The following is a 20515-nucleotide window of genomic DNA, read 5'->3' as shown; positions in this document are numbered from 1 at the left end:
GGCAGATCCCCACAATTTAGAACCCTGGAAGGTCAGGATTCTAAACCACATGAGGGACCTACACAGGTAGAGAAGGCTCCCTGAAGTGGCATGTAGAGGAAATACCCCCAAAGAGACCTATTTATTTATTTGCATTGATTTAAGATCACCGTCTTAGGTTCCAGTCTCCTTTTGCATCAGATTCATTTGTGAGACCCTTTCCACCGTGGCACCTTCAATATGGAATTTTCTCCCTGGGCAACTCCAACAAGCCCTCTCTCATTGGAAGCGATTTTATCCAGGAAAGCCTTTTAGGATACATTTCCCTTCTCCCTCACTCCCATTGCCTCCAGGAATTGTTTGACATCTCTCTGGGCCCTCTGCGGGCTCAAGCCCTCCTGTCACATGACTGCCACGGACCACATTATGACTGCCACCGCATGGTGCAATGTCAGTTCTTTCCCACATAGTCTCAGTAACACAAAGCCAGCCTTCAGCTGAGTATTGCATGGTTCTTGTTTGGAGTCTTCCCACTTTTCTTTGAGCAAGGGTTGCCGCTCTGTGGTAGGACAGCTGCTTTGTAAGCAGAAGGTCTCTGGTTCAACCCTGGCATCTTGTGCTGGTCCCGGGGAGCGGGGGTTACCGTGCGGCGTGGTCTGAGTCCAGTCCTAGGTCGAGGGTATGGAGGCTGTCCGTCAAGGGCGAAGCGGAGCCGGGCATGGTCAGGAACTCTGGAAGAGCAGGACAGGGTGCTGGCAGGAACAGGTTACCAACAATGTTGCTCCCGCAACCTGGGACTGGGCTGACTGGCCTTTATCTCCTCTGAGGCATAGGGTGGTCCCGGCCCACAGGTGACTCGCCTCTCCTGGCCTTAAGGCGAGCCTTCCTCCTGTGAGAACTTAGTTCCCTCCTCCTCTCTGCCCTGAGCCTCTGCAGCTCCGGAGAGGCTGGATGGTTACTGGACCCAGAGGCAACCTCACCTTCCCCTGACAGGGCTGGGAGAGGAGCACCTGCAGGCAATGGGTCCTCGATCACCTCGGGAGCCAGAGCGGATTCAGCTGGTGTCTGCTCCTGAGGATCCAGCACAGGTGAGGGCCCTTCAGGTTCAAGCCCCTGCCCCAGCTCAGCCGGCCCTGGAGGCAGGGACTCCTGTGCAGGCTGGGACTCCTCAGGTTCAGCTTCTGAATCAGATTCCCAGGCCATCACAGCAATGTTATTCAGGAAAGCCTTTTAGGATACGTCTCCCTTCCCCCTCAACCCCATTGCCTCCAGGAACTGTTTGACATCTTTCTGGGCCCTCTGTGGGCTCAAGCCTTCCTGCCACATGACTGCCACGGACCACATCTCCAGGTAGGACTAGCAATGTCCAGTGAAACTCTGGAGGGCCACTGCCAGTCACTGTTTGAAACTCCTATTGTGCCGGAATCTCCACTCGGCCAAGCTGATAAAGCTCACCTTCCGGCTGAGTCCTTCGGAATCGCCCTCTGACGAATAATTAACGACCTGAGCCTCTGATAAGGCTCCAAGACACGTTCCCCCATTCAGCAGAGTTTCAAAGCAGCAGAAGTGATGAGATTTATGGCTACATCGCTATGCTTTATTTCTTACTACGCAGACAAAAATACACCGTCTCTCTGTGAGAGCAGAGAGCAACTGAAACAAAGGAGCAAAGGAACAGAGAAACCAGTACGTCACATCCGTCTCCCTTCTCCCGTGAGACTTCCAATAGCTTAGACTGTCTCTGGAATGTAAACAGAGCCTTGTGACTCTAAGCAGCTGCTCAGTGGCAAACAGAAACTAACATATTGTTCTAGGCACGTTTTGTGACAGGGAATTTCATAAACACGAGCAGTTTCTGAGATTTGGGTGCAGTACTGCGCCTAAGATTTCACATTAAAACTGCCACTGCTGGTACTGAGAGTGTGGGAGGAGAAATTCCTTCCCGCTAGACTTCCAGTAGATCTAGGGGTCATCTTATACACAGAAAAATACAGTAAGGTTTGTGAACTGGACACTCAAGGTGGGCGTCTCTGCCACCAGTTGTATAGGCCCTAAATATGTGTTGATTCTGGTGCCAGAAAGATATATTTATATGAAGGAAAGGGGGCGTAAGAAGAATCCAGGGCTTGTCTGCAGAGTGGAAGGAAAGGAGGACCTTTTTCTGCCTCCCCACTTCCAGCCACTCTCTGAAGACTGGAGAAGAGACCCTCTTAAGAATATTAGGGAGGCGGGCAAGGGAAGCATGGCTTTGTGTTTTGCAGTCTTCTGGTGAGGACTAGATCATGTGAAAAATGAACGTAAGATTTTAGCTGCAGTTCATTCACTTTCAGCTTTGTATTCTTGTTATAAAACAGTGTGCCTAGACATTTTGCTGTTGTGCCCATAACCTGGGTTTAAGGTGCACTTTAGCTCCTAGCTTTCATATCTCTGTTTGTAACATTTCTGCTAGTGGAGACAACATTGAGCTAGGAGGACCTATGACTTGACTCAGTGTAAGACAGGTTCCTATGTTCCCTTTTCATTTCTGTTCAGTTCCTGCTTCCTGATTATGTTTTTCTCTCCATAGGATGAATCTAACGTGGGCCATACCAGCAAACACGACGGTGCAGAGAATGACGAGGGATTTTATGAAAGTGGAAACAGTGGAAATACCAGTGGAAATACCACTGGCTGTATCAACAGAGGAGATGTTGGCCATGAAGAATGTGAAAGAATCGAATCTGCCACACAAAGAGATATAATCAATGGAGCTGATGATTTAGTGAATGCTCTTGGAAATGTTGGCAGAAGACCTGAGAGCAACCCTAGTCATGCCACAACAAATGGAAGTAGAGAAAGGGATGTTACTGGAGAGGGAATCCTTCGAGGTAACTTGGAAGGTGGAAACTCAAGTGATGCCATTCGCGGGACTGGTGATAGGAATGTTGATTATACCATCCGAACAGACCTTTCGACAGTCACTCAAAATGATGATGGAAAGGAAAACCACATTGGTAACATGGTTGCAGAAGGATATGGCGGCACCCCAGGAGACCAGAGTAACAACATCCAAGGCCTAAATGGTGCAGGTGGAGGTGGATATGCAAATGCTGCACCTGAAGGAAACATAACAAGGGCATCTATGATAAATATGGTCCATGGAGAAAGCATTCACTGGGCGGACGTTAATGAAGCTGGCAGTGGTAATGGCAGAGATCCAAGTGAAGAAGGTTCTAGTGATGGCTGGGGGGATGGACGTGACGAAGACACGACAGCTCTGGGGGGAAATGAGAGAGGGAAGCATAGCAATCAGACTTGCGACAATGACAGAGATGTTGGTGGAGACGCTGCAACCAACGGAACTGTGGAGCTGTGCCTCAAAAAGAAACAGAATAACACTCTAGGCTCAGAGGGTGTTGCTACGGTGAGTTGGGACCCATGATGGGGCAATGTCAAGTAGAGAAGGAGCAGGTGGGAGGAGCCCGCTGAACTATTCTGCCAAGCCCTGCCTTTGCCCCTGCCACCCCTCTCATTTCTGCACTCTGAGACTAGAAATAAGTAGAGCAGTAGAGCAGCTTGAGGAAGGGGTTGCAGGAACCAAAAGTTGGAGCCGGGGGAAGAGTTTAGCACTGCCTCCCAGCTGCTGCTTCTCCGCTTGGAATTGCCATTTTATACCATTTTAGCACAACCCTCTTCTCAGATGCCATTCTCCTAGTGGACAATTGTTCACTACAAAACAAAAACAAAACAAAAAACGAAGGCACATCTCCCTTCCCATCTGGAAGGGTTGCTGTGGGGCTTTAAGCCCCTTTGCCTTCAGTTGTGGGTCCTGATCCAGATCACGCTACCTGCACTGCAGCAAAAGCTCCCATTTACAGTGGTACCTCGGGTTAAGTACTTAATTCGTTCCAGAGGTCCGTTCTTAACCTGAAACTGTTCTTAACCTGAAGCACCACTTTAGCTAATGGGGCCTCCTGCTGCAGCCGCACCGCCAGAGCACGATTTCTGTTCTCATCCTGAAGCAAAGTTCTTAACCCGAGGTACTATTTCTGGGTTAGCGGAGTCTGTAACCTGAAGCGTATGTAACCTGAAGAGTATGTAACCCGAGGTACCACTGTACTCTAATGAAAGCTTCCCTCCCTCAATTGCAAACAGCAAGTGCATGGGCCCAGTCTGCAGTTGGGCTCCAGTGGGGGGCAAAGGGTTCAAGCCCCTTCAATCTACACCAGGGCCCCCCATCTGCCTGCAGTTTAAAATCCATTCATGGAATTGCTAACTGAATGATTTCATTTGGGATTTGCTTGCATTCTCCTTTCCTTTTGGTCTCCAGGGCGCTGGCGGTAGCAGTAAGGGATCAGTTGTGAACCACGCAGATGGCAGCAATGTGAATGATACTGGCAGGGATGGGAGCCCTGACAACAGAGAGGCCATGGATGGGCTTCCCAATGCAAGCAGCTCTCAGGATGCCAGTGAAGGTCGCCTAGAGGATGTCAGTGACCACGAGGACACCAGCGAAGCCGAGAGCAGTAGCGTTTATAGTTTGAGTTCTGAACTCATGCAAGGGGATGAGCCGGATGAAAGCCCCGAGTCTGAAGGCAGCCAGCAAGAAGTGTCAAGTGAGGCAAGCGATGGGGAGGACTCAGAAGACGAGTCTCAGGGAGAAGAGGAAGAAAGTGCCAGTGAGAACGAGAGCAGCGAGCAGGCCGAGAGCAACGGCGAAGACAGTCATCCGGAGAGCAGCGAGGGTGACGATCAGTCAGACAGCGGCGACAGTGACAGCCATCCAGACAGCAGCCAAGGTCAATCTGATAGCAGCAGTGGGAGCGAGTCGGAAAGCAATGGAGAAAGTGAGTCTGAGAGCAGCAGCGAGAGTGGGCCTGACGGTAGCAGTGAAAGTGATGGCAAGGCTGACGAAAGCAGCAGTGAGAGTGAGTCTGATAGCAGCACTGGGGGCGACAGCAGCAGTGGGAGTGAGAGTAGCAGTGAGAGTGAGAAATCCAGCAGCGAGAGTGAGAGTAACAGTGAGAGTGAGAGTAGCAGTGAGAGCGAGAATTCCAGCAGTGAGAGTGAGAAGTCCAGCAGTGAGAGTAGTAGTGAGAGTGAGAAATCCAGCAGTGAGAGTAGCAGTGAGAGTGAGAAATCCAGCAGCGAGAGTAGCAGTGAGAGTGAGAGTAGCAGTGAGAGCGAGAATTCCAGCAGTGAGAGTGAGAAGTCCAGCAGTGAGAGTAGCAGTGAGAGTGAGAAGTCCAGCAGCAGCAGCAGCAGCAGCAGTGAGAGCAGTAGCAGTGAAAGCGAATCTGATAGCAGCAGTGAGAGCAGTAGCAGTGAAAGCGAATCTGATAGCAGCAGTGAGAGCAGTAGCAGTGAAAGCGAATCTGATAGCAGCAGTGAGAGCAGTAGCAGTGAAAGCGAATCTGATAGCAGCAGTGAGAGTGAAAGCAGCAGTGAGGACGACAGCGAATCTGATAGCAGCAGTGAGAGTGACTCCACATCCGAGAGCAGTAGCGAGAGTGACAGCAGTGGTCCATCGGACACCAGCGAAAGTAGCAGTCAAGCGGGGAGCAGTGAAAATGGCAGCGAGTCAGCCACTGATAGCGAGGACGGTGGTGAGTTAACGGGCAGTGAAAGTGAGAGCGATTCGGCAAACCAACCTGACGGCGATAGTGAGAGTGCACCTCTGAGTGCGGAAAATGGTGTTGCAAGTGACGGTGCTTCAGATACAGCGGAAATGGCAAGTGACGATGAATCTGTAGCGAACGAGGAGAGTGACAGTGATGCTCAGTCAGAAGGTGGAGACACTGACAGCGAATCCATAAGTGAAGGCAGTCAGAGCAATGACCTAACCAGTGATTATTAATGCAAAGTTGAGGAAGGATCAAATTACGGCAATGGGAACACTCATGATGGCAGCGGAAGACTGGACAACGACATAGAAGCCAAGACAACAGGCTGAAACACATTTGTCAGGAAGTTACCACCACAAGATCTCTGTATAAGTGTGATTAGGATCAGGGTCAAGGTTGAATTGGGGACGCATTAGCAGGAAAGCTGCCCCAGTCCTTATAGTCGCAGGGAATCAAAAATGCTGTGTTTATACATTTTTGAGTGCTGCAGTTTTGTTTGCAATAAATTATATGCCTTTGCACAATGGGTATTCAATTGTTGGTAAACAGATACAAAAGCCCAGGTTCTGATACACATGTTCATTCATCAAAGACCTCCAGGGTTGGTTCTTATAAGTGTTATTCATTACTTGGCTGCAACATCATGACTTGCATGTGTGAATGAAACATTGCAAATAGAATTCCTGGTAAACACCACCTGGCCCGTTTTTCTTGGTTTACTTGTTCAATATCATGGTTCTTAGAAGATTATAAATGTGCCCTGTGTGTAAACTGTAAAATAAATTATTATTTTTCATGTTGTTTCATGTATATTTATTGGGAATGGCCCACCCAGCTTTTACTCTCTGTTTCAAAAGGAAATCAGAGAAAGGGATGGGATTAAGCCACATCAATTTAACACTGTGCAGGACGCAATCATGTTTTGTCTTGAATCCAGTGGTTGAGTTCCTATTTACAATTGTACGTGAGTAAATGTACTACTTGATATAAACATCATTTGGTCGCAGGAAATGTATTTTCAATTCACAGCCTTGTACAGCCACAATTCAGTGAGTGCCACAACGGAACAAGAACAACAAGAGTTATTGTTATTTAACTTATAGGCCACTTACATGCCCAACTGGCTTTTAACGTGTTCACAGACATGAAATCAATCCAATAACATTAATATACATTTAAAAATCAGTTAAAACAATAAAATCACAAGTTCAACTCAAGGGAATGCTTCCTAAAGAGCCGGTGGAATGCCAATGTTGATAGGACCTCTAATATTTCAGCAGAGAAGGCATTCCACAACACAGGCACCACCAATGAAAAAGCCCGCTTCCATGCTACCACAGGCCAATAATCATCAGGCAATGGCAAAATTAAACAGGTTTCCTATGCTGATTGTAGGAAGATTCCACCCGCCCCCCCTCTGGTAAGCTGGTTCAGAGTTATTTAGGATTTTGTTTGTAAGTAGCTGAACCTACCTACTACTGGTGAGTTGGTGGCTAGGGGAATTTTTTACTTTTCCTGAACTTTCCAAAGTATGTCAAAAATATATTGTTTCACACTCGTCTTTTCCTGAGCCCTGGGCAGGAGGGATAGCTCTGCTTCCCTTTGAAAGATAGAGTAGATTTACAGAGGTACCTCAGGTTACATATGCTTCAGGTTACAGACGCTTCAGGTTACAGACTCCGCTAACCCAGAAATAGTACCTTGGGCGAAGAAGTTTGCTTCAGGATGAGAACAGTAATCGTGCTCCAGCGGCGCGGCAGCAGCAGAAGGTCCCATTAGCTAAAGGGGTGCTTCAGGTTAAGAACAGACCTCCAGAACGAATTAAGTACTTAACCCGAGGTACCACTGTATATACAAATGGACAGGTTGAGCAGGTATTGCGGACCTGAAGAAGCAAGCACACCAGCAAGTGCTTTCCAAAGAAACCCCCCTTCATTCTACAAAATGGGATCTTGGGTAGTCAACCCGTAGGCTACTTGTCCACTTAGCGCCAGTACAGTCTGCTCTGATTGGCAGTGGCTCTCCAAGGTGTCTGGTTGATGCCATTCATGCGGTTGTGGCTCATGTGGTCAGGTGGGTCTGTTGTCCAGGATGGGGATGGGGCAGGGCAGCTGCAAGGTCTGGGATGTAGGGATGCTCCAGTTTTCCTCCAAGTTTTGCAATGCAGTTCTCAAGACAAGTAATGTGGGTAAAAATCCATGGATCAGGGTAAAACATGCATGTAATGAGTGAGAGTGACATGCAAAATATTTTATACGCATGGAAATTGCTTTGCAAAAGGCATATAGCAGGCAACATTGCATACAAACCTGTGTAAGGGAGAAATTTGCACCTGGATCCTGACAGATTTTTACGAGGGCTTTCAAATGATAATCGCAAAGTGACGTGAAATAATAATTTAATAATCATAATTTATTATTTATACCCCGCCCATCTGGCCACACTTCCAACAGAACACTAAAATACAATAACCTATTAAACATTAAAAGCTTCTCTAAATAATAATAATAATTTATAATAATAATAATTTGAATTATTGTGGAATTGTGGAGGTTTACATTTAAGTCTGGAACAATAAAAATGGATGGATTTGGCCACTCCCAGAGCCTCAGGTGGAAGTCCCACTTGGAAGCAATGCATATGCCCCCTTTATGCCAAAGACAAGTTTGTGAAGTTTCTGTGTTCTTAAGCACTTCTTCTTAGCAATTGATATAAAGCTTGGTTTCTCAAGCAAGCTTGGAGAAGCCCTTCCTGGCAGCTATTCCTAACATTCCTTGTGGGTGTCACGAGGAAATGGCTGAGCTGAGTGTGGGGAAGTGGGGAAGCTGTAGTTGCCGTCACGGATTTTCTTCTGCTTGGGTAAGCTTTCTCTGCCTCCAGTCCCTCATGTCTCACTAACAGGATGTGGCAAGGTTTTATTTAGGTCCAAGCTGGGCGCAGTCATTGGTGTATGTTTCCCCAGCACCTCTTCATAGGGATAGACAGTATTATTTCTGGTCTGTGTTGCTTTCACATGTTTTCATGTCCAAGTCCGTTCCGGCCCATTTCCATGTTAATCTGTGATCCGGTGGAAACTTACACTCGGATCAGCCCATTAATTTGGGAGGATCAATTCACAGCAGAACACACAAAATAAAACTGCCTTTATATCAGCCTTTCTCAACCTGTGGGTCCCCAGATGTTGTTGAACTACAACTCCCATCAGGGGTGATGGGAGTTGTAGTCCAACAACATCTGGGGACGCACAGGTTGAGAACCACTGCTCTATATAATGCCACTATACACATCTATGGTGTAATAATAATAATAATAATAATAATAATAATAATAATAATTTGTAACTTGTACCCTGCTCATTGGGTTGCCCCAGCCACTCTTGGCAGCTTCTAACAGAATATAATCCTTGGAGAATAAAAATATAAAGGTAAAGGACCCCTGGATGGTTAAGTCCAGTCAAAGGTGACTATGGGGTTGTGGCGTTCATCTCACTTTCAGGCCGAGGGAGCTGGTGTTTGTCCACAAACAGCTTTCTGGGTCATGTGGCCAGCATGACTAAACCGCTTCTGGCACAACTGGACACCGTGACAGAAGCCAGAGCGCACGGAAACACTGTTTACCTTCCTGCCACAGCGGTGCCTATTTATCTACTGGCACTGGTGTGTTTTCGAACTGCTAGGTTGGCAGGAGCTGGGACAGAGCAACGGGAGCTCACACTGTCGTGGGGATTCAAACTGCCAACCTGGAGGATACAGCATTTGGAATACTGTGTACAGTTCTGGTTGCTTCACCTCTAAAAGGATACAGTAGACTTGGGAAAAGTTGAGAAAAGGGCGAGCAAAATGTTCAGGCATATAGTAACATAGCCTAAACATTAAGAAAAGGACTAAAGAAAGACTATAATAGCTACCTATTCGGGTAGGGGGCCCGTGACAACGCATCGAAATAATATTGATTTGATCTTGAAAGAAAATTACAATCAAGCTTTCTTAGTTCAATGTTATCCCACTAGAGTGCATGAACCAGAAACTTCCAGGTACGAAGCTTTCTGTGAGTTAGCGTGTCGCAAGTTCCTGCCAACTCCGGATCCTAGTAGAATATTTGCAAGTAGCGAAGTAGAAGCATAAATATTGTTGCTCTTGTGAGGCCTCACCCCCCCCCAATTTTGACTGCCTAGGGTCCTCCACAGGGTTTAATCCAGCACGGTGTCTACCGCACACTGAAGAGGCAACCCACTTTTCAGTTTGAAATTTTAAGCTGAGTCTGAAAAACGGCTTGCCTCTTCCACTGCCTAAGCTGTCACAGCAGACACGCTAAAGAAACTCCTAGCTGGGTGCAAACTTCTTTCCCTTGGTATCTGTAGCATGCCACTTGGTTGTATCATAGCAGCAAAGGCAAATTCAGCAGTTTCATTTCAGTGTTGCAGCTGTTCTAAGCATCCTCCCACATGGTGGCTGTAAGGCGAGAAGATATGGTAGCCCACAGATCTTTTTATGCTAAAGACGGTTCCCGGAAGCGCTTCGGTACAAACTGTCTACTGGTATAGTACATATATTAGCAGGAAGCGAGTGCGACTGGGGATGACAGCACTCTGGGTATAAATGTGGGTGACACTGCAATTGTTTACACTCATAAACCTGCAGGCATGAGAAGTGGCATAAATTTAGAAATCCAAATGAACCCTTAGCAAGATCCCTCATTAAATGCAAACTGGTCTAGTCATTTTGAGAACCACAGCTTATTTTTAGGGAAAACGTCCATTTGGAGGCAGAAGGGAAGTGGGGGCGGCCTGGATGCCTGATGACACCTTATGACATCACTCTCTTCCTCAAGGCTGCTGATTGGTCCTTTTGTAGCTGAAGCAGAGTTTAAATTCGTGCACCGTCATAGAAGATGTCAAAAACTGGTGTTCAAGAATTGGATCCCAAACTGATGTGCTTTGGTGGAGCAATTTTGAAAAAGGAAACCCTGGAGCAACCTCATTGAGACAGACACAAAGGTAAAATCTTAAATTATTTTCCTTGTTCCGATGCTGTTAAGAGTTAAAGCCAGCACAGGGGGCACCTGCTGGAACTGTATTAATGAGAAGTCTTAAAGATGTGGGAGATTAATGAAGAAGCGTTAATGAATGATGAAGAAGGAGAATGCTAAGTCCCTGTTCTCATTATCTGATGTTTATGAGATTTATGCAAAAAGGGTCTTTAAATCATTTTGATACTCATTGAACAATGGAAATGAGTGTTTTATAAAATGTAAATTTGGATGCATGTGGAGACAAAACAATAAATTGGGAGAATCTTGCCTACAAATTTTGCTTCCAAAATACAAGTTCTGTGTGTCTTGCTGTTAACCAGAAGGTTGGTGGTTCAAGCCTGCCCAGGGACAGCTATGAGCAGGATTTCTGCATTGTGGACTAGATGACCCTTGGGGTTTCTTCCAATGCTACTATTCTGTAATTCTGTAATATTAATGCCATGTTTGCTAATAATACGTACCTGGTTTCCATTATTTATTGTTGAAATATGTGTGGCCCCCCTGGCTGAACAGGGCTTAGGGCTGATTTTTATGCATCATCTCTTGATATCTCATCACTTCTTATCTAATCATTTGATGAATCTCAGCTAAAGACATGGTGTCGCCATTCCAAAGGATTGTGCTTCCATGTTTATCAGGCGATACAAAAGTTCCAGCTGTAGTGATGGTGATGAATCTCTGATAGGAGATTGATATGCTACACATGCACCAAGAAGGAAAGGGCCAGCTCCAAACCACAGTGCAAGGGTGCATGTACACTTATCGCTAACAGTAGTGACTGGTGCCCATCAGGACCAGTAAGGCAAAAGGCAGGGAGACCAAGTGTAGGTGGAACCAGAGCCAATAATCAACAGTCACCCCCAACTCGTAAAAAAAAGTGGGGAATTGCCCCTTCTCCTAATATACCACCATCTACGGATCATTAGTCCCAAGGTGTTTTGAGAATACTGTGTGCAGGTGATCACTTATCTGGAGCTGCTGCAATCGTTTCCCCAATGTTGTTGTCTTGGAGGTAGCATCTATATCTAACTGTACAAAGGTATTGTGTGTGGCTGTGTAAAAAGGAATGACCGGGGGGGGGTTGGTTTACTTTCCTAATTGCGTTTGTTCCCTTTATTTCATACAACTCAATCATGAAATTTACTAACTCATGTTGCAAGTGACTTAAGATCATTCTTGTCCGTTTCTTTTGGCGGGGGAAAGCTTAGCACTTAAAAATAAAGAAGGCACATTATTTATTTATTGCTTTTATGTACAGTGGTACCTCAGGTTACATACGCTTCAGGTTACAGACTCCGCTAACCCAGAAATAGCGCTTCAGATTAAGAACTTTGCTTCAGGATGAGAACAGAAATTGTGCTCCGGCAGCACAGCCGCAGCAGGAGGCCCCATTAGCTAAAGTGGTGCTTCAGGTTAAGAACAGTTTCAGGTTAAGAACAGACCTCCGGAACGAATTAAGTACTTAACCCGAGGTACCACTGTACTTCCTTTTCTACAAGTCACTCACAGACATGGTTCTCCCTCTCTGCAATTAATCCCCAAAACACCTTGCCTTAGCAACTCTTATCTTTGGACATAGACTTGGGCTCCACAGCGCATCACAGAGAACTAGCATCCTTCCTACTGACCATAGCACAATTAGCAATAGCTCAGCAGCAAAAGAACCAGACTGAAATACCCTGGAACATATGGGAAAATAATACCTGGGATCCAGCAATGTCTGAGTGCCTCACCAAACACAGGGGGGCAATTAAAGGCATAACAAATAGGGACACCTTCCAAGAGACGTGGAACCCCTTTCTTTAACTACGTTAAGGACCCAAATCAGGATCTTGTTATGCCAGCCGCTCAATATTCTCAGTGGAGAAGTTACGTTAAGTAATATGTTTGAAGATTGAATGTGTAAGTTTATGTCTAAAGTCAATGGATAGGGCAAACATCATTAGAGGCATTGCTCGACAAGTGTTTAATGTTTAATGGTGTTTAATGGTTCTTTTATTGGTTTAAAAACCAATAAAAATTGTTTTTTAAAAAGAAATCAGTCCCCACCAGCCTGTGAGGTAGGTCAGGCTTAGAGGCAATGACTGGCCCAATGCCACCCAGTGAGCAAATGTGAACCGTGGTATCCCAGGTCCGAGTCCAATACTCTAACCATTACAGCACACTAGTTCTTATGAGTGCTTATGTGGATGTGTGAGATAGACCATTGTTTCTTTCACGTAGTTAGGAATTTATTTATTAAACAATCCTTTAAAGACTATTTCCGTAGTTTTTAGGGACGGGGTGTAGTGAGTCACCTATGAGTCATACCAAAATGCAGGTGTTGGGTCCCGATTCTCTGTTTCCCTCTCAGCCTTTTCAGGGGTACCTTTTGAAGTGTTATGAAAGCACTGTGCAACATTACAAAGCAATGATGGCTCTATATGTTTTATTTATTCAGCAGAATTTGTATGCTGCTTCATTGCAAAACCCCCAAAGCTGTTTACAATAAAATATACTTCTCAGAAAGGCAGTCAACATTCTGTGCACAGCCGCTAGATTATGTGCAGGAGGACACATTTTGCAAACAAAGTTCCAGGCATGCCCTCTCTATCAAAACACGGTTTTGTTTGTCCACGTGGTGTGCTTTAAAGTGCAGACCACAGCCAGACCAATACATTTTGGCACCTGAGGCCAACTGCAAAACAATGCCCCCTTCCCTACCACTACCAGAGAAGAAGGGGTGAGTGAAGATCTACATCAAGAACCGGGGGGGGGGGGGGAATAAAGATCTACATCAGGATATGCTGGCCCTGTGGATCCTGCCACCTGAGGTGGTCGCCTCATTTTGCCTCACGAGTGGGCCGGCCCTGGTGCAGCCTGTGTGCTCAAAAGACATGAAGTAATAATTGCTTGGAAAAATAAAATGTACATGCAAATTTGGTTTTCTACTACCGTTGCATAGTTGCACATCATACATAGTGTTAGCAAGCAACACTGATTTGTTGCTCTAAGCTGGCATGAAATTGGCAGCTGGCCGCATGTGGGCTGAATCCACTTGCTAGCAACATGCAGTGGGCCATTCTGCCCTGCAAAAAGAAATGACTAGCCTTAGGAAGCCTGGTCTAGGTCTTTCTGCATAAGCCAGCCAGGTGTGTACTCTGGCACCAGCATGGTGAAAAGGAGAAGTGATGAGGGACTCTTTACCATCTCTGACCTAAAAATTGCCAACACAGTTGCTGCTCATTCTCTATTTTTACACACTGCTTTTGATGTTGTTACAGAAACTAAAATGAATACGAAGAGGACGGCACTCTTGTTTATCTCCCTGTGGGCTCTATCCTGTGCTCGTCCTGTAAGTATTTTTTTAAAAAATGCATTGCAACCCTGACATTTTAAACGTGTTTGGTTTTAAGTATGTCCTCAGCTCACCCGCTGAAATCAATAGGATAAAAAAACATGTAACTTCAACTGGCTTGTGTCCTTTGTGCTGACTTTCTTCTGAATAATTTCTCTAACAGCTACAGCATTCATTCATTCATTCATTCATTCATTCATTCATGTTTTTCTTCTTTTAATATATCCAGGTATCCAGACACCTAGGTGCACATCACAGGAGCTCTGAGGAACATTGGGTAAGCAGGCCATTGTGCTTTCTCTTTCATCAATTGATGAATTCTGCTACAAAATTATTTTAGAAGTCAGAAACGGGAAAGAACTCTCCCCAGGACCACTTGAGATCATCAAGTTACATTGAGTGCAACACAACCAACCAAAAAACCAATTCCCTAAGATTTTGAGTTGTGCTGTGGATGAAATCACCTGGCCATCTGCTGCACTAGAATTATTTAGGCAGTATTTCTTGCCCTCCTCCTTGGTTTTCCCAAGTGTTGCCTTTTGTTGTCTCTCACATAGCCCACTGATGACCACTGAGGCAAGCTGGAACTCAGCTCTTGATAAAAGCAAGTCTTCCTTTGCTACCAGTAGCTGGGGAGGAGCTTCCACTTAGGTCTTCTGGGGCAAAGGCTCATTAAATTCTGCTGCCTGAGGCAAATAAGCAAATGGTGGTTCCTCCCAAAGTCAAGGTGCATAGTACCCAAGGACATCCAAGTTATTCTGGTACCTGAGGCAGAAAATCCCAGGAGTTGCCTCGCTCTACCTAATGATAGGGCCAGGCCAGCAAAGGAGTAGGTCACACAAACAAAATTTGTTAGAAATACACCTGTGCATATGTGCCTCTCCAAATGTTGTTGGCCTTCAACTTTCATTAGCCTAGCCACCATGGCCAATGATCAGGGATGATGTGAGTTGTAGGATGAAACAGCTGGAGCGTTAGGGGTGGCTGATATACTACCATGTGATAGGAGCCACACTATTTTTGACATTTACTATAATATAACAAATGCATAAGAACTGAAGCAACAACAAAACTGCAACCAGGCATTCCTTAATGTCCATCTTTTGTACAGGCTACAGCAATTGAAGGAAGCTTGAATGAGGTAGCTGATTCCACAGATGTTAGTGATGAAGATACAGAGAGCAGGCCAAGCACAAGCATGGAAAACGGAAGGAAAGATGTCAGTGAACGTGTGAGCACTAGCCATGAGAGCAGTGAAGGCAAGAACTTCATCAGGAAAGTTTCCAGTGGAAGCCTAGAGAGCTCTTCAGAAGATGACCATGAATGGATCACTCGGGACAATGATGACGGCAATTATTTCAGAGTCCACCACCAGACAGTTCAGAGGAAATGGGCAGATGACAAGGACTCCCGTGACCATGGGGACAGTTCTGATGATCAGTCTGCTGGCGGAACATCTCTGGTAGGTATTTAAAAGGTTACTGTATAAACCTTTGAATTGAAGTAGCCAGAATTATTTCCCCATCATAAGCAGCTGAAAGTTCAGTCACCTCAATTCAGTCAGATTCAGTAACATGAATGTTCATAAACTCATCCCAGATCATTTATTGTAGGCATGAAAAGATCTCCGTTCTTGCATTATTCTTGTGGTCTATGCTGCTCTGAATTCCACTCCTTCTGAATGTTGGATTAAAAGGAGACCTCTTCATGTACTATTTGCATGAAGGGTAGCCCTACATACAACAAGGGGTGGGGCTGTGCTGTTAGCCCAGTGGCGTAGCGTGGGTTGTCAGCACCCGGGGCAAGGCAAGTAATTTGTGCCCCCTAACCCGTGGATTTGCGCCCCCTAACCCGTGGATTTGCGCCCCCTAACCCTAACCCCCAGATGTTGCGCCCAGTGTGGCCGGCCCCCCCTGCACCCCCACGCTACGCCACTGTGTTAGCCCCACCCCTGGACCAGCACTGTACTCCATTCTTCCACAATCCTTTCCTATACAATGTACCAACATTTCTGTCCTCCTTTTTGATGGAGTTCTTTTTGGTGAATTGGTGTTGCCTGTGTGGTACAGCAAGGTGATGTTCCCGATGCAACCCACTCTCTTCCTGCTCCCAGATCCTCTGCTGTCCCTTGAAGCTTAGGCTCGAGCACTTAGCTCCAAACTCCCTTGCCTGCATATAATGTTTGATCACAGCTCCCACTTCAATGGATTCACTCCCCGGTGATGTTCCCGCCTCATTTTTCCTCCTTAGTTTCTTACGCCTTACCTTTCTTTCTCCCCTACCCAATTGCCAAGTCTCTCTACATACTAACAGCTACTTTCTCCACCCAGCCTTGACCTCCATCTGGCTGAGTCACAGCAGCACACCAGGACAGAGAGCAGCATGGCAGTGGTGTGGTTGGCACAGTGAAAACACGCCAGCAGGAACACCAGATTGACTGCTCTGCTGTATTTGCACTGCGCCAACCTTGCAACTGCCATCTCCTGCCCCATCCTGGTTTGTTGTTGTTTAGTCGTTTAGTCGTGTCCGACTCTTCATGACCCCATGGACCAAAGCACGCCAGGCACTTCTGTCTTCCACTGCCTCCCGCAGTTTAGTCAAACTCATGCTGGTAGCTTCGAGAACACTATCCAACCATCTCGTCCTCTGTCGCCCCCTTCTCCTTGTGCCCTCCATCTTTCCCAACATCAGGGCCTTTCCAGGGAGTCTTCTCTTCTCATGAGGTGGCCAAAGTATTGGAGCCTCAGCTTCAGGATCTGTCCATCCTGGTATATTGCAGCAACTCACCTGGATGGAGGTCAGCTGTGCTGCACAGTCTTACCCTGCTCCCAGTTTCATTGAATGAGAAATGCATCCGGAAGACAAAATGTATTGAGGAGTTAGTGGTCTGACACGGAGCCCTTCCCACCTCTGTTCCTTCCCCTTCCCTCTCTCTTGTTGAGTTTTTTTGATGGAATGTATTTTGGCTTCTCATCGTTATTGTGTAATATGAATGTTTTAAGAACAGTCTTAGATGTTTTGGGAACACTGGGAGGAGGTGAAGCACTGCCCCCCCGCCAACTACCTTATCAGTTTGGAAGGATAGTACTTGGTACCTTCTCTCATGTTTGACATGTTTTGAGAAAGTGAGGCCTTGAGAGGGAGTAGCGAATGGAGGATCTGCACATAGCCAGTCTTTAAAGCTACACAGGTTGTCTATAAAATCTGACGGTTTGGACAGAGTTTCTATGAAGCATGTGCACAGACTGATCGGCCCCAGGGCTATGCAAACTGAGGCTGGGAGAGTCGCTTCTCCGGTTCTTGAGGGCTTCCAAGTGGCAGATTGAAGTGCTTGCTTGGTATGAATAGATAATAATAATAATAATAATAATAATAATAATAATAATAATAATAATTTATTTATACCCCGCCCATCTGGCTGGGTTTCCCCAGCCACTCTGGGCGGCTTCCCAAAAAAAATTAAAATACATCAAACATTAAAAGCTTCCCAAAGATTGCTTGCTGTTTTAGAATAAAACCTTTAATCTTCTCTCTCGCTTGTGTATTTTGTATAATAATAATAATAATAATAATAATAATAATAATAATAATAATAATATTATACCCCACCCATCTGGCTGTGTTTCCCCAGCCACTCTGGGCAGCTTCCAACAGAATATTAAAATGCAATAATCTATTAAACATTAAAAGCTTCCCTAAACAGGGCTGCCTTCAGATGTCTTGCTTCTGAATCTCATTGTAAAAGAACCACCTTGCTTTTGGCAAAACAGGTGCTCGTTGGGCTAGAAGCAAGAGTGACACTTGACCTATGAAACTCTAAAAACAATGTGAAGCATTAAAGTTTGTCCCCCTTCCCATTTGTTGTCTTTTATAGGAGGATCAAAATGAGGTTCACGAAGACCACAGCAATATCAGAAAATCCAAAGAACAGTTTGATGTTGAAAATGATGGCATGCTTTATTCCCCTGATCAAGTCTTGTATACTTTCATGGGGAAAGGAGGAAGTGATCTGAGCAATGATGAGGGTGCCAGTGGTGATGATGGACATAATGAGGAAGGCACTCATGGGGTAACTCCAAACAAAGGAAACGATCAGCAAACGTGGGTGACCAACGGGGAGCAAGATGGTGACAATGCTATCGGCCAACGCCATGATGGCAGTAGTAGCAGCAGTAGCAGCAGCAGTAGTGAGAGCAGAGACCTTGAAAAAGAGAATAACCACATTACTGATTACAGCAAAAAACAAGGAAGTGATAGTTACAGCAGCAGCCAAGAGTATAGGTATGATTTTGATGACAAAGGAATGCAAGGAGATGACCCAAACATCTTTGAGAGCCATGACAGTGATTCTCACATGCTTCACGGAGATGTCCATTCAAAAGAAAGCAGCCAGGAAAGCAGCAGAGAAAATGGGCAGAGAAAAGCGAAACATCACAGCAAATCAGTGGAACAGTTTGCCAGGAAAGTATACCATTATGTTGATGCTGATTCAGATGAAGATCACAGCCCTGAAGAGGAAAAGTCCCTGCAGGAGGAGGATGCTGATTCCAAAGAAGAAAGCCAGTCTGTAGAAGACATTAGTCAATCAACAGAAAATGTTCCCAGTAGATCCAGAGAGCATGCAACCAGTCATTCCAGAGAGGCTGTAAAGCCTTCATCCAGAGGGCACAGCCGCAGTCAGTCCAAAGAGACCTTTGACAGCCGGTCCAGGGAAGATGCGCACAGCCACTCCAGGGAAGATGCGCACAGTCGATCCAGGGAAGATGCGCACAGTCGATCCAGGGAAGATGTGCACAGTCGATCCAGGGAAGATGCGCACAGTCAATCCAGGGAAGATGCGCACAGCCACTCCAGGGAAGATGAGCACAGTCACTCCAGAGAAGATTCTCACAGTCAATCCAGGGAAGATGCACACAGCCCCTCCAGGGAAGATGTGCACAGCCGATCCAGGGAAGTCAGGCACAGCCAGTCCAGGGAAGATGTGCACAGTCAGTCTAGGGAAGATGCACCCAGCCACTCCAGGGAAGATGCAGATAGCCAGTCCAGAGAACTCAGGGCTAGTCAGTCTAGAGAGGATGAGAACAGTCAATCTAGAGAGGGTGATGACACTGCATCAGCAGAAGACGTAAAGAGTGAATCCACTGAAGACAGCAGGGACTCCTATGAGAAGACTTTGAAAAAATCTGTAGAGATAAGCGACAGATCAGATGAACCCATTGTTAGCAGATCTAAAGAGCAGGAGAGTGACTCTACTGAAGAAGTAGGAAAAGTGCCACCGAGGGGCAGTGAATCCAGGGAGTTTAAGAGACAACACAGCAGATCAGGTGAGAAGAGCACATCTACAGAAGAGAGTGAAGAATCATCCGAGGACACAGAGGAATCCAGCCAGGGTGACAGCAGGTTGTCTCAAAGTGCGTCGTCTGAGAGCAGCAAAGATTCCCAAGACAGTGCCAGCAGTGAAGACAGCGATTCGAATGCTCTCCGGTCCGAAGAATGGCAAGGCCAGCAGAGCAGATCAACAGAAAGCAGTGAATCCAAAGGCGAGGAGAACAGTCGTTCTATAGAAGGGGAATCCAGCCAATCCAGAGAGGACACAAAGAGCAATTCTGAAAGTACAGAAGACGACAGCTGGTCAAGGAGCATGGAGCTAGAAAGCCGAAAGTTAATGCTTGACATTTATCATAATAAGCCTTTTAGCGATTACGATGATAACGATTGCCAGGATGGGTATTAAAGCACTAAAAACAAACCCAACTCTACGTAATATTTTGAGGTCAAGATGCGACCTCATATTTTAATTTATTTTATCATTTTTAGCAATGTGAATATTGATAACAGGAAATTAGAGTCACCGCTGAATTTCAGTTAAAGTGAAATTCAAGATGGATCCTCTCTGGGGAGTAAGATTAGCAGAACAAACCACGTGAGGTTCGACACACTACCAAGTTGCCACGGAATTCTATCTAAAGCACAAGTCAAAGCAAATGTTGAGGTTCCTCCTCAGGTAAAACACCTGAGTAATTCTGAGGGAGACTAAAATATTGCAACAACACCTCAGAACAGTGGAAGCCACCAGGAATTTTGCCTGACACAGGGCAGTTCCATGCAGAAGTGGGGACAGCTGAATAGACTTGCCTCAGGCCTTGGAGGGCTAAGATGGCTTGAGGGGTTCTCCAGTGACCAGCTGCATTTTTGTTTGAGTTTATAACTTTATTTTAACAAGACTCACGTTCCAGGCCTCAGACAAGCTCTGCACTGGCCTGCCACACAGGTTGGGAATCTGGGGCTGCCCCCATGTTGCTCTTCTACAACTCCCATAATCCCATTTGCCATTCCGACTGGGACTGATGGGAGTTAGGAGTTCAACAACATCTGAAAGAGGGTTCCTCACCCCTATCTGTTTCTGCCACTACCACTGATTTTTTTGGGGGGGCTGTTGTGTATGTGTCTTGCAAGTTAAAGGTTAAGTCCAGTCAAAGGTGACTACGGGGTGTGGCACTCATCTTATTTCAGGCCGAGGGAGCCGGCATTTGTCCACAGACAGCTTTCCGGGTCATGTGGCCAG

The 20515-nt window shown here is 46.0% G+C and overlaps 2 protein-coding genes across 2 annotated transcripts; both read left to right on the top strand.

Annotated features, from left to right (window-relative positions):
• The first annotated feature begins 2270 nt into the window (after positions 1-2270).
• On the top strand, positions 2271-5815 carry LOC128421094 (clumping factor A-like). The gene is made up of 3 exons (XM_053403351.1): positions 2271-2276; positions 2546-3382; positions 4289-5815. Exons 1-3 carry the CDS (start codon positions 2271-2273, stop codon positions 5813-5815), a joined length of 2370 nt encoding a protein of 789 aa, XP_053259326.1.
• Positions 5816-10496: 4681 nt separating this feature from the next.
• Positions 10497-20061, top strand: LOC128421390 (dentin matrix acidic phosphoprotein 1-like). The gene is made up of 5 exons (XM_053404119.1): positions 10497-10578; positions 13877-13947; positions 14180-14227; positions 15062-15412; positions 17825-20061. The coding sequence occupies exons 2-5, from the start codon at positions 13885-13887 to the stop codon at positions 19682-19684; spliced, it is 2322 nt and encodes a 773-aa protein (XP_053260094.1). The 5' UTR covers positions 10497-10578; positions 13877-13884; the 3' UTR covers positions 19685-20061.
• The last annotated feature ends 454 nt before the right edge of the window (positions 20062-20515 follow it).

This window comes from Podarcis raffonei, chromosome 9 (assembly GCF_027172205.1).
Source record: "Podarcis raffonei isolate rPodRaf1 chromosome 9, rPodRaf1.pri, whole genome shotgun sequence".
Classification (NCBI taxonomy): Eukaryota; Metazoa; Chordata; class Lepidosauria; order Squamata; family Lacertidae; genus Podarcis; species Podarcis raffonei.
Note: the sequence above shows the minus strand (reverse complement) of the source record. Positions and strands in the feature narration are given on the sequence as shown.